Below are 13,737 nucleotides of genomic sequence, written 5' to 3' on the forward strand. Positions count from 1 at the left end.
ACCAAGGGAGGTACGTCTCTTAAGGTTCCTCGAACCCGGCGCACTGCTCACGAGGGCTGGGGCTGCGATCTGGCCGGAGCATCGTACGCCGGTCAGTGCCACCGGCTGCCGGGAGCCGCGATCGCGGCGGAAACCACTTACAGGCTGCGCCTCCCCCTCTAAACGGCCGCCGGCACGCGCCGCGTCTCCATAGCGACGGCCTTTTTCCAGGGAGGACCCGGGCAACCGGGCTGCCCCGTGGCGCCTGCTGCGCGTGGCTTTCTGGAAGCGGGAGCCGCGGCCAGACTAGGGTTTGTGGCACGACGTGGCTGCTGCGGAGCTCGCGGGCCGGTGGGCCACGGCCGGAGCGCGGCGGACGCGGGCGGCTCGACGGCGGGCCTGGGGCTGGGGCCTGCGGTGCGAGCGCTGAGCTGGCGGGGCGGGCCGGGGCGCGGGCGGCGGCCCCTCCTCCCGGTGCAGGTAAAGCTGGCTGCGCTGCGCTGCGCTGCCGAGGGCCGCGATTCGTCGGTCGCGGCTCTAACCTGGCGTGTCAGTGCGTGGCGGGATCCCTGGAGTGCCACACCACCTCCCCGTCACTCCTAAGCGTAAGGAGGCCATGCATGACCCCTGGAGTTGGGGAAGATAACCGAGCCACATCCCCCAGGGAAAGGAGATTGCCTCGGAGAAGAGAGGCGAGGCCCTGGCGGCCCCACGCCTTCTGGAAGGAGCCACCATACTCCCACCCAGGGGGTCCCAAATTCAGCCCAGATGCTTGGTTGCGGGTTCCCATGGCTCTCACACTCCCAGACCAGGTCCTCCTGGTAAAGACCAGCTAAGTTTCCCTTAGCCCCCCTTTTCAAGGGTGGTGTGTATTTCAAAAGCGCGAGCTTTCCCTCATTAGTGAGCTAGATGGGGTCCCCGTTCTGGGGATCTGGCCCTGTGGGGCCATCAGCCTCTCTGGACACTCCGCTGTGCATGCAGTCAGTGAGATGCTAGGCACTCTAGGCCGGGAGGTTGCTGCGGCCGCATCTACGCATCCACAGTTTTTCAGTCTTTTTTTTTTTTTTTTTTTCAGCCAGTTGACCCGGGCACAGCTATGACTTAGAATTTGAATGTGTCAAGGGAGAGGATGGCCACCTCACTCCAGAAATATATGGCTATTGAATTAGCTGTGAGGGAGAGGCATCTAGGAGATGGAGCCCAGGGATGTGCAACGTGGGGTCTGGGGAAATTTCCTGACCATGACAGTCAAGTAGGACCTAGCCAGCAAAGGGGTGAAGAGAATGCCCGGGTCTCCTTGCACTTTCCCACCCTATAGAAAAATATGGACTCCTTTGGCACTTCTGACCTCAGAGCCAGGACATCGTAGGGCAACAACAAGTTTCATGCGTCTTTCCCCCTTTCTCCTTCCCTATGTTCTTCTTCATATGTATGAGTAGACTCACTGTTACAAGTACAGCCATTCATCCCTCAGGGTTGTATCTCTACCAGTGCATTCCTTGCGGTAGAGACCATAATGTGTTTGAACCATAAAACGATGGAAAACCGAAATGGTGTTTTGCCAGGTCCCCTTTGAGCTAGTGCTCAGCTGGAATCCCATTTCCTTATGCTGGAATTGAGTGTCCATTATTATTAAGATTACATTTGCTGGGCGGTGGTGGCGCTCGCCTTTAATCCCAGCACTCGGGAGGCAGAGCCAGGCGGATCTCTGTGAGTTCGAGGCCAGCCTGGGCTACCAAGTGAGCTCCAGGAAAGGCACAAAGCTACACAGAGAAACCCTGTCTCGAAAAACCAAAAAAAAAAAAAAAAAGATTACATTCTCGGGTTGGGGATTTAACTCAGTGGTAGAGTGCTTGCCTAGCAAGTGCAAGGACCTGGGTTCGGTCCTCAGCTCTGGAACAAAAAAAAAGATTACATTCTCTTCTTGAATGGAGAACTGGGTGCTCCTGGATTAGCAAGAACGGTCAACAAATGCCACATGCCTGTTTCTTTGGTGGGGATGGTTTTAGGTGACAGGGATACAACAGTAGAGTTACATTGTCATTTAGTTCGCTCTTTCCATAGAACTTACATTCATAGGATACAAATACATACATGTGATGATTTCATAACTGAGAGGGAAGAGTGAGATTGTTGGTGTAAGAAGAGGACAGAAAGATGATATTGGTTGGTGGTCTCCACAAGAGCGGTTTGAAAATAGAAACAGACATCCAAGAACAGAGAAGCAGAGGCAGGGAGAAGAGTGTTTCAGATCTTTCAGTCCTTCAGTGTGAAGGAGGCAGAGTGCTGTTCTGTCTGTCCTCCCCTCCCTCCTCCTCCCCCCTTTAACTAAGGGAAAGACCCCAGAACATGCTAGCATGGAAAGGAGTTTGTGATGCTTCGTGTAAACAGTTGTAGGACAGGGCACAGGGCACCCGTGGGGTGGCTTCTTGTGAATATGTGAGGTCCACAATAATAGGAGGGGAAATTAAAAAACAGTTGTTGGGACTATGAATATAAAGACAGGTAGCTAGCATATTTATTTGTTTGTTTTAGAGATGGAGGTTGGCTAGAGAGATGGGTAATGTGCTTACCACACAGGGGTGAGGACCAGAGTTCAAGTCCCCAGTATCGATGTAAATGCAGGGTGGGTGTGGCAACCCACTGTGATCCCAGCACTCAGGAGGTGGAGATGAGATCCTGTGAACAAGCTGACTAAATAGACTGGCAAGTTGGGGTTCAATTGAGAGACTTTGTAAGGTGGAGTGTGATCTCCTGATGTCAATCTCTGACTCCCCCCCACACACACACACACTTGCACTCATACATGCAAGCACACATACATGCATTCACACATGCCATATATATACACAAGCAAAAAAAAAGGAAAAAGAAAGAAGAGTCTGACACATGGTGCAGCCCTGTAATCTCAGCACTGGGCATCAGGATCGAAAGTTCAGGTTCAACCTGGGCTGTAGAGTTGAGATCCTGTCTCAAAAACATCAATAAACAGAAAAATGTTTTTCCTTAAGATTTATTTCATATTAATGGGTAGTGTCTGTCCTGGGCTCGCTCTCTCTCTCTCTCTCTCTCTCTCTCTCTCTCTCTCTCTCTCTCTCTCTCGTCTCGGTCTCTGTCTCTGTGTGTGTGTGTTTATGAGGAGGTTTTTTTTGTATACAAGTGGTTTGGGAACGTAAAAATTTTATGTTTCTGAGCAAATCACCATGAATTTTCATAGTGAAGAGAATTGTACACAACTGTGCTCTGACAAAAATGTTGCTACTATTATATACCTACAGTGTGTATGGGATTTTGAGAGCTCCTTCTGAACAGATCAGGGAACTCTCATTACCAGGAAACAACGTTGGTCAGATTTACTGATAGCTGGTATTGTTCGTGTAGGTAACTGGAAGACTTATCATCAATTGCATTCTGTCATGTGTATCTACTTAAGTACATTCAGTACTTGCTAGAAGAGTCTGTCTGTCTTACGTTCTGTTAACTGGAGTAGCTCAGATACATGTGGCTTCCAGTCCATATGCAGTGCTACCTGTAACTAACATGATGGAAGTTGATGAGATAAAACATTACCTTTTGTACCAACAACTAGCTGGAGTTTGTTGGAATGAGATTGTTTTTTTTTTTTTTTTTTTTAAACATTTATTTATTTATTACGTATACCGTGTTCTGCCTACATGCATGCTTGCAGGCCAGAAGAAGGCACCAGATCTCATTACGGATGGTTGTGAGCCACCATGTAGTTGCTGGGAATTGAACTCAGGACCTCTGGAAGAACAGCCAGTGCTCTTAACCTCTGAGCCATCTCTCCAGCCCGGAATGAGATTGTTTTATCCAGTCTTGGTGGAATTTAACACAAAGCAGGCAGATGTTAAGGCTTTATTGAGTAGCTCCCAATCTGTCAGCTTCTGTATGTAAGACTCAGCCTATGATGTGATAAAGACAAATAACAGGGTATATAATGTGTATTCTTTTATTTTGTGTGTGTGCAGTCCTGTGTGTGTATAAGAACAAAAATGTGGAGGCCAAAGGTCAGCCTCAGGTGGTGTTCCTCAAGATGGCCACCCACCAGGGATGCTCCTGTCGTCATCTCAGTGATGGGATATGAGTCTGCTACCACACCCTTGTTTTTCTGTAGGTTCTGGGCATCTAACATGGGTCCTGACTTGCCCAGCAAGCACTTAATGGACTGGGCTCTCTTCCCAGCTTACAATGTGTGCTCTGTATCTTTTAAGGTTGTGTGTGTGTGTGTGTGTGTGTGTGTGTGTGTGTGTGTGTGTGTGTGACAGAGACAGAGACAGAGACAGAGAGCGAGCACACCATGGTGTGCATGTGGAAGGAGGACAATTTTCGGGAGTCGTTTTTTCCCCTGGTTTCTGTGGATCGAACTGTGGTCATCAGACTTGCCCTGCAAACACACACTTACTCACTGAGCCACCATGGCAGTCTATAATGTGTTTTGTTTTGTTTTGTTTTTTTTTAATATAGAGGAAGTTCATTGGTGGAATGTGTTTTGTGTATACTGTTCTAAAAAAAAGTGTGTTCGTGTGTTTTAGATTGTTCTTTATAAGTCTGAGTTACATTGCCTCAGATTTGTAATATGACCCGTGATCTGATTTAAAATAGATACCCCTGCTTTTATAAAGACCTTGGGAAATTAAATGCCCAATGTATACACGGTTTAGATTAACTTTCTTTTTTAAAGATTTTTTTATTATGTATACAGAAGAGGGCACCAGATCTCATTACAGATGGTTGTGAGCCATCATGTGGGTTCTGGGAATTGAACTCAGAACCTCTGGAAGAGCAGTCGGTGCTCTTAACCTCTGAGCCATCTCTCCAGCCGTAGATTAACTTTCTTAGCAGTTTGGTGTGGCTGAAAGTGCTTTGTAAATTAACTATCCCTATCTACATGTTTAGATACTACTATAGGGGAAGTTTACAAAAGGGTTAAAGGTCTTAAACCTAGAGTCCCAGTTCCTGGTTTATAAAATCTTTCTTTGAGGAAATATTTCTAAGAGATTGTTGTAGAAATGTGTTTAATTGATAATTCCATAAATACATATCCACAGTCTTATTTCCATTGGATTATTTTGAAAAAGGAAAGGTGTCGAATGGGCAGAGGGGCCCAGGGAGTGCCAGCATTGGACCCACTTTCTCACCACTGGGTCATTTCCCCAGCAGAGATGCATCTGGGGACACTCTGTCTGGGTGTGTTGTACGTGCAGGTGTGCAGAGTCCAGAGGCGGACCTCCAGCGTACTGCTGTATCACTCTACTGACTGAATCTGGAGCTAGGCTGTGGTCAGCAAGCCTCGGGGAGCCTCCTGTCTGTGCCTCCCTCGCACAGTGCTGAGGTCACGGTGTGCGTGTGACCATTCCCAGCTTTTGATGAGGGAGCTGCAGACACACGTGCAGCTCCTCGTACTTACCCAGCCAGCACTCTTACCACTGAGCCATGTCCTCAGCCTGGCTTATTTTCCCTAAAAGCAGGCTTTTATGTGTATACGAACATTCCTGCTTCTCTGTGTGTGTACCATGTGCATGCAGTACCTGCAGAGGCCAGAAGAAAGTGTTGAATCTCGTGGAACTGGCTAAAGCTATGTGTTCTCAAATATCACATGAAAATACTGTATTATGATCATCATAAAATTTTCAGGCTCTAGGCTGGAGTGATGGCTCAGAGATTAAAAGCACTGGCTGCTTTTCCAGAGGTCTTGAGTTCAATTCCCAGCACCTACATTGTGGCTCACAACCATCTGTAGGTGGATCTGCTGCCCTCTTATGGCATAAAGGTGCACATACAGAAAGCGTACTCTTACATACATTAAATAAATACATAAATAAATCTTTTTTTGTTTTTGTTTTTTGTTTTTTTTCAAGTCAGGGTTTCTCTTTGTAGCTTTGCGCCTTTCCTGGATCTCACTCTGTAGCCCAGGCTGGCCTTGAACTCACAGAGATCTGCCTGCCTCTGCCTCTGCTGGCCTTGAACTCACAGAGATCTGCCTGCCTCTGCCTGGATTAAAGGCATGCGCCGCCGCCGCCGCCGCCGCCGCCGCCGCCGCCGCCGCCTGGCCATAAAAATCTTTTTTCAGGCTCCAGATTAGGTGCTTGGAAGTTATTAATTTAAAAATAAGTGTCTGAATAAGAAAGAGTGTTTAAGTATTTTGATGGATGACCATTCTCATGTACTCACTGACTTCGGGGACTTTTATTTTACAGGATTAGTATCTAATGTTTGTGTAAGACAGAAGACAAGGATGTCATTCCGTAAAGGTATGTTCTCTCTCTCTCCAAATTCCATTGTTTTTATATCTAGACCAAAGCCTAGGTATAAAGATGTAACGCAGGTTTCCTCTGTTTCAGTAAACATCATCATCTGGGTCCTGGCTGTTGTTCTCTTCTTACTGGTTTTGCACCATAACTTCCTCAGCTTGAGTAGTCTGCTAAGGAATGAAGTTTCAGGTATGGGAACCTTTACTAACTCAGTACCGCTGGGGGTCGTCATGTCCCACATTCTAACCTATAGCACTATGTTAAAGAAAACTTGCCTCTTGGACTTACAAAGACTCCGAGACAGTGTAGAGGGGCAGAAGGCCAACAGAGACCAGTGACCTCAGCAGACAGGACTGTCCATTTCAAACAGAGAGGACAGCCACAATGGGGAGTGGGGTCTGGGAAAAGAAGGGAGGGAGTACTTGGAGTTTATAGAGGAGATTTTAGCAGTGGGAAGTTAAATGCAGATTCAGGACTATGTGCAAGTTCGACTTCCCGGAGTAGTTTGTCCAGACAAGGCTGTACTAGCTTTAGAAGTTGCCTTGCTCAGGCTGTCTGGATAAGGTGGATAGCAGTTAGCAAAGGGGGAGGGGCTGGAGTTCACCAGAGGGGCAAGTCCAAGTTTACTCCAACAGAAGGAAGGCACAGTGGGTACTCATCAGTTTCAGACAGTGCCTGCCTCCGCTCTCTCTTCTCTCTGTAGTGAAGTCTTCAGCTAAGGACTTAATCTGAGAGAATACTCGTTCTGTCAAAGGCATGTCTGTGGGCTGCCACCCGCTCGCCTTCCAGCAGGTTAGAGCTTTAGAAGATGAGCACAGGCAGTGACCTGGTGTTCGCTTGACGCTCGCTGTTGTCACTACAGTGCCAACGTGGTGACGTTCTTTTAACTTAGCAATTACGGCAGTGGGACTTTTGTAGTAAAACAAATCAAAGTCTGTCAGCTGATTAAAAATCATTTTATTGTATAATTACATTGCAACTGTCCAGTTGTTCATAGGATTCTTCCCTGGTACTGAGGGATACCTGAGGCTTCAGGGTGTTTGCAGATATCTTTTTGTTGTTTTGAGACTGGATCTATGGCTTAGACTGGCTTCAAACTCACCATGTAGTTTAGGCTGTTCTTGAATTCCTGATCCTCCTGCCTCAGCTTCTGTAGTGATGGGATTACAGGTGTGAACCATAATGTCCTTGTTTTCAAAAATCATTTTTGAGGCTAGATGTGATGACATACCCCCAAAATCCTAGCAATTGGGAAGTGAGACAAGGCAAGAGAATCATGAATTTGAGGCCAGTGTAGGTAATAGCAAGACTTTATTTTAAAAAAATATATACACACACACACTCTAGAGGGTAGCAATCCAGCAGTGTGCACCATGGTATACCACACATCATGCACACACACACACACACACACACACACACACACACACACACACACACACACAGTGACGTTGGTGGGGGTGTTGAGGGGGGGTTCGAGCTGCCTTTGGTTATGTACCAAGTTGAGGTCAGCCTGAGCTACATGAGACTCTTTCTCAAAAAGGAAATAAAGCCAGAGTTAGCGTATATCTATAAGCCCAGCACTTGGAGACAGAAATGGAATTATTTAGTCAGAACTAGTTGAATAAGTTATTTCATTGATCCGAGAACCTACTACAAAAATTTTGACCTGGTATTTTTTCTATATATTTGAGATTATATTAAACTACATGATAAAAATAAACTTTTCCATGTGATTTTTATCATAAGCATAATGTAAACTTCATATATGTAATTAAGACTTTTTTTTACTTTATATGTGCATGTAATTTTAATGCTGTTAAATTTATTTGTATCCATAAGAAGATACATTTTCTTTTCTTTCTTTCTTTTTTTTTTTAAACTTTCAGATTTTGACAGCAATCCCACAGTAAGAACTGCATTACATGCAGCACATACATAGACATAGATATCTGTCTGGTTAAAATTCACATGCTTTATTCATGGTTGTAACTCCAGGGCTAGACATTATCTAGCATATAATAAGACTCATACATACAGCTGTCCTTCTATATTCATAGGACTGGCTGTAGTACCCAAATTTTCAGATACTTGTACCTTTTGCATAAAATTACAAAAAACTTGCATATAACTTGTGTACATCTTACTATGTACTATAAAGTATCTCTAGATTACATATATCTTGTATAGTATAAATCCATGTTATATTGTACTATTTAGGTACTAATGATAAAAATCAAAGTTCTACATATTTAGCACAGTAATTGCTTTCTGATGTTTTCCACCTGTGGTTGATTAAATCAGCAGATGTGGAAATCATAAATATGGAGGTTCCACTGTATCATAAAAGGCAAGGACGGTTTACAGAGTAATACTGCAGTTATTTTGTATTGAACTCTCATTTTAAATTTATTTTTCTATTCCAATCCAAAGTTTTTCCTGTTTAAACTCAAATCATAGGCCTAGGGATTTAGCTTAGCAGTAGAGAGCTTGCTTAACATATGCTAGAGCCGAGGTTTATCCCCAGCTCAGGAGAGTGAATTCTGATCACGATCCGTTACATTGATTTTTATGCCTCCATACAATTTGTGGTTTGAAAAACTGTTTCTAGGTTTTTATAAGTATAAATAAAAGGGTGGCTTGTTTTGGTGTGCTTGGGTTGAACCCGGGGCCTTATACATGCGGAATGTATACCCTTACTGCTGAGCTAAATCTTCAGCCTAAAAATTTGACTCTTCTCTATTTTAGATATTGTCCTCAAGAAAGAATGATTAAGACAAAGGTCATATACTCCTTTAAGGCTGCTTATAAACTGCCAGAATACATTTTAGAAAGGTTCTGTAACTTCTCTCCTAATGGTGTACCAAGAGTGTTGTTGCCAGATTATTTTTTAAAATTCTTCCACTTCTTTCCAAGTGGTTACATATATTAAAACACAATATTCTTTGTATGCTCAAAGTTAATGGGCAAGAATAAGTAAGTTGCTACTGTAATTCTCATGTTATCTCCTTCCATGTCTTGGACTCTGTAACTTGCTGGGCAGCGGGGTGGTAGTGGCACACGCCTTTAATCCCAGTACTCAGGAGGCAGAGGCAGGTGGATCTCTGTGAGTTCAAGGCCAGCCTCTCTACAGAGTGAGTTCCAGGACAGCGAGGGCTACATGGAGAAAACCAAAACATAAAAAAATAAAAACTTGCTGGGCGTGTTTCCATGTTTTATGTGAACACCTTTACTTTCAGCACGGGAGATCTGAGTTTGAGGTCAGCCTGGTCCACATAGCATGTTCCAGGCCAGCCAGGACTACATAGAGAAACTCTGTTTCAAAGAACAAAAGAAACAAAACCCAAACCAAACCAGAACAAAAAATCATGAGGTTGTTTGTGTTCCGGTGCTTTCTTTGTGTGTGATCTTTTCAGATTCGGGGATTCTGGGCCTTCAGCCGGTAGACCTGGTCGCGGATGTTCGTCAACATCCAGTACATGGGGGACAAGAGGAGATTCCTGTGGTCATTGCTGCCTCTGAAGACAGGCTGGGTGGGACCATCGCAGCCATAAATAGCATTCATCATAACACTCGCTCCAATGTGATCTTTTATATTGTTACACTCAACAGTACAGCAGACCATCTCCGGTGAGCACTGCTTTCCTAATGATTCTGCCTCTACCTGATGCTCTTCACCGGCCCACTGCTGAGCCAGGACTGTTTTACAGCATATTATGATATCGTCCTGTTTTAACACACACACACACACACACACAGTACAGATAGTTTTTTCAAGTAATTGTGTCATGTCTCTGTGGCAAGAGAAATTATAATTTATGTCAGGAACTAAACTAGATGTCATAGTCACACTGTTAATTCCACAGTTCTTTTAGTAATAGGTCTAATGTTTGGCAACCTGACTTTCTATTCCATAAGGGAAGTAATATATTGAATTATGAGTCATAGCTTCTTACAGATATGCATGCACAAAGCACTGGGTTCAATTCCCAACACCACAGAAACTGAGCATGGTGGCTCATGCCTGTCATCCCAGCACTCAGGAGGTAAAAGCAGGAGAATCAGAAGTTCTGAGGGCATCCTTGACTACAAAGTGAGTTTAAGGACAGGCTGGTGTGTATGAGTCTGCCTTAAAAAAATTAAAAACTGACGGGCGGTGGTGGCGCACGCCTTTAATCCCAGCACTAGGAAGGTAGAGCCAGGCGATCTCTGTGAGTTCGAGGCCAGCCTGGTCTACAGAGTGAGATCTAGGACAGGCACCAAAACTACATAGAGAAACCCTGTCTTGAAAAACAACAAAAAAATTAAAAACAGAAATCTACAAAACTTACTCTAAAAAGCAGTTTGTCAGAGTCTGTCAGAGTTCTGAGTATTTCTGTCCTTACAGCTTTCTCCATGATTCACATTCATGAAAATTATGTTTTCATTCTTGAAAAACTCAGAACCCATCTGGGATATAGAAACACTACAGGTTTAGAATGAACTAGAAAAGAGGTATGGTGCTTCTGTGAGTAACATGGGCCGTTCTTAGAGTCAGGTGGGTGGTTTTTAGGTTCATCACAGTAAGTAATCATTCTGTAGCTGACATTGAATACTAGTTTTATTGATAACTAGTTTTTACTGCTATTATGATTGGACTCAGTTTTTAGAAGGCTAAACATTCCATGGCCCAGCTGCGCGTGGTGGTGCACCCTTGTAATCTCAGCGTTTGGGTGGCTGAGGGAGAATGGTGAATTCAAGGTCACTCTGGGCAATGTAATAAGATAGTACCTCAAGAAAAGAAATCAAGTTCATGTTTTGGTGGGGTATTCTCAAGTCTAGAGTTTGTACAGTAAGGCTTTGGGAGAAGAGATTCTGGTTGAGAAGGAACTTTGGTGGGAATGCCTTCCTTCATCTCCGGTGAGGAACCACTAGTGTTAGAGAGATAAAGAACTTGAAACATCTATTCTGTGCTTTGGGTTTCTCTTACATTGCATTATGCCACTGTTAGAAAAGCATACAGAGATAAGGCTCTACTTTAGAAACATAACTGTTTAAGACTGAAATGTGTTTTTTCTTTGTCAGGTCCTGGCTTAACAGTGTTTCCCTGAAAAGCATCAGGTACAAAATTGTAAATTTTGACACTAAACTTTTGGAAGGGAAAGTAAAGGAGGATCCTGACCAGGGGGAGTCCATGAAACCAGTGAGTTCCATGTGTCTTTGTTTCTACTGGGGAGTATTTGGTTAGAATACTTGGATAACTGAGTACAGTGCAAGTAGTTCCCTAGAGACCAAACCTGGGCAGCTCCGAGAGTCCATTGACTATCTTTATAAGGGTTCTGAGAACATTCTAATAGCGTCTACAAATAAGAGCCCAGCTCCTATCTCCTGGCTGATGATTCTTTCCTTTTCAGTTAACTTTCGCAAGGTTCTACTTGCCAGTTCTGGTTCCCAGTGCAAAGAAAGCCATATACATGGATGATGATGTAATTGTACAAGGTACCAAAGAATTGAGTTCTTTTTTCATCTGGATTCTGGGCTGTGAGGGTTGTCCTTTGATAATCTACCACAAAAGGCCACCATTAGAAGTGGAAAGAACAGATTGCAGGCCTGTGGTGGTGCACACCTTTAATCCCAGCACTCAGAAGGCAGAGGCAGGTGGATCTCTGTGAGTTCGTGGCCAGCCTGGTCTACAGAGTAAGTTCCAGGCCAGCCAGAACTACACAGAGAAACCCTGTCGTGAAAATATGGGGAAAAAGCGGAAGGAACAGGATCTCAACACAATTGCTCATTTCCCTTCATCCATTTCAGGTGATATTCTTGCCTTGTACAATACACCACTGAAGCCAGGACATGCCGCTGCATTTTCAGAAGATTGTGATTCAACCTCTACGAAAGTGATCATCCGGGGGGCAGGGAACCAGGTAAATTCCTTCCTGCGAACCTTATCTACTGTGAAAGCTTGAAGTGGTAAAGTCAGGGCCCAATCTTACATTAAGAAGTTACTTCACTCCAAATTGCATGCCTACTTTTCTGTGGATTCATTTATGGACTCTACAACCAAATTCTCCTCGGATATCTACTTACTAAGACAAAATTTAGATCCCAACTGAATTTCTGTCAGACCTATGTCACTTTTGCTAATAACTTGAGAAGTCTCCTTTGTCCAACTTCTTTGCTATAAAAAAATTTTGTTTGAAGCAGCAAATATCTCATTTGTGTTTTTAGTACAATTATATTGGCTATCTTGACTATAAAAAGGAAAGAATTCGCAAGCTTTCCATGAAAGCCAGCACCTGCTCCTTCAATCCTGGAGTTTTTGTTGCCAACTTGACTGAATGGAAGAGACAGAATGTAACTAACCAGCTAGAGAAATGGATGAAACTTAATGTAGAGTAAGTATGTAACTCATTCAGCTACTTAAACAAAGTTTTTACTAATACAAGTTGGTCAGTACTGTTCACTAACATTCTTTGTTTTACCAAGAGAGGGACTGTACAGTAGAACACTGGCCGGCAGCATCACCACACCGCCTCTGCTTATCGTATTTTATCAACAGCATTCCACCATCGACCCCATGTGGAATGTCCGCCACCTTGGTAAGTCTAGAGTTCGCCAGGCTGGGTATGGTGGTTTATGCTGGTCATCTAGCACTTGGGAATGCTAAGGCAGCAGTACTATCTTGAGTTTGAGGTCACCAGAGCCACATAGCCGACTCTACATCAACACAAAGGAAAAACAGCGGCGGATTTAATTGGAAATTGGTATCTAAGAACTCCTTTAGGGATGAGCTGTACCCGGTGTTTCTCTAAGGTCTCTGCAGCTTAGCACAGCACTGCTGTCTTACTAGTGCAGTCACTTGGCACTTTTTCTCTCTTTAAGGTTCCAGTGCTGGAAAACGGTATTCACCCCAGTTTGTAAAGGCCGCCAAGTTACTTCACTGGAATGGTCACTTCAAGCCTTGGGGAAGAGCTGCTTCATATGCTGATGTTTGGGAAAAATGGTATATTCCAGACCCAACAGGCAAATTCAGTTTAATCCGAAGACATATGGATACCTCAAACATAAAGTGAACTACAATTTAAGCTAAATGCATCACTCAGGAAATCCTGGAAGACATAACACGTGGGAAGTTAACAGTGTTAGGCTTGAGTCCCTCTGTAGCACCTCACAGAAAAGGAGATGTTTCAGCTGGTGGAGATCACAAATTGCTTCTGTGGCGGTCAGCTTCCCAGATGACTACAAACATCCCCGTCTGCCTTACCGAATGTTTGCTTCCTCTACTGCTGACTGACTGAAGGACAGATGATAAAACCAGCACTTGTCTATCTAGCTGCTGCAGTTAGGAACTGCAGCGTGCTTTTCATTTTGTAACCTGTGGTCGTTTGTAAATAAAATCTACATTTTCCAATAAATCTCTTTGCTTCCAGAGAACTAATTTTCTCCCCCATTTTTTTTCACTTTTTCATTTTTTTTTTTTAATTTTTAAAGTTACTAATATAGCCTC

The 13,737-nt window shown here is 44.1% G+C and overlaps 1 protein-coding gene across 4 annotated transcripts; it reads left to right on the forward strand.

Annotated features, from left to right (window-relative positions):
• Glt8d1 (glycosyltransferase 8 domain containing 1) lies at nt 1-13,645 on the forward strand. Of its 4 annotated transcripts, none has more exons than XM_006981509.4 (10): nt 1-91; nt 6,198-6,251; nt 6,342-6,440; nt 9,668-9,881; nt 11,316-11,433; nt 11,645-11,729; nt 12,042-12,154; nt 12,459-12,625; nt 12,717-12,829; nt 13,113-13,645. In XM_006981509.4, exons 2-10 carry the CDS (start codon nt 6,236-6,238, stop codon nt 13,301-13,303), a joined length of 1,116 nt encoding a protein of 371 aa, XP_006981571.1. In that variant the 5' UTR covers nt 1-91; nt 6,198-6,235; the 3' UTR covers nt 13,304-13,645. The 4 variants fall into 4 exon arrangements, with proteins under 4 accessions (XP_006981571.1, XP_042140457.1, XP_006981570.1 ...); XM_042284523.2 differs by lacking the exon at nt 1-91 and adding an exon at nt 328-459; XM_006981508.4 differs by lacking the exon at nt 1-91 and adding an exon at nt 421-584.
• Nucleotides 13,646-13,737: the final 92 nt, after the last annotated feature.

The sequence above is a fragment of the Peromyscus maniculatus genome, chromosome 9, assembly GCF_049852395.1.
Source record: "Peromyscus maniculatus bairdii isolate BWxNUB_F1_BW_parent chromosome 9, HU_Pman_BW_mat_3.1, whole genome shotgun sequence".
Classification (NCBI taxonomy): Eukaryota; Metazoa; Chordata; class Mammalia; order Rodentia; family Cricetidae; genus Peromyscus; species Peromyscus maniculatus.

What these genes read in the sequence shown, in the direction of transcription:
- Glt8d1 (XM_006981509.4), top strand. An exon ending in AGTACAGCAGACCATCTCCG is followed by an intron (nt 9,882 to 11,315) that starts GTGAGCACTGCT and finishes TTTCTTTGTCAG; the next exon opens with GTCCTGGCTTAACAGTGTTT. An exon ending in TCCGGGGGGCAGGGAACCAG is followed by an intron (nt 12,155 to 12,458) that starts GTAAATTCCTTC and finishes TTGTGTTTTTAG; the next exon opens with TACAATTATATTGGCTATCT.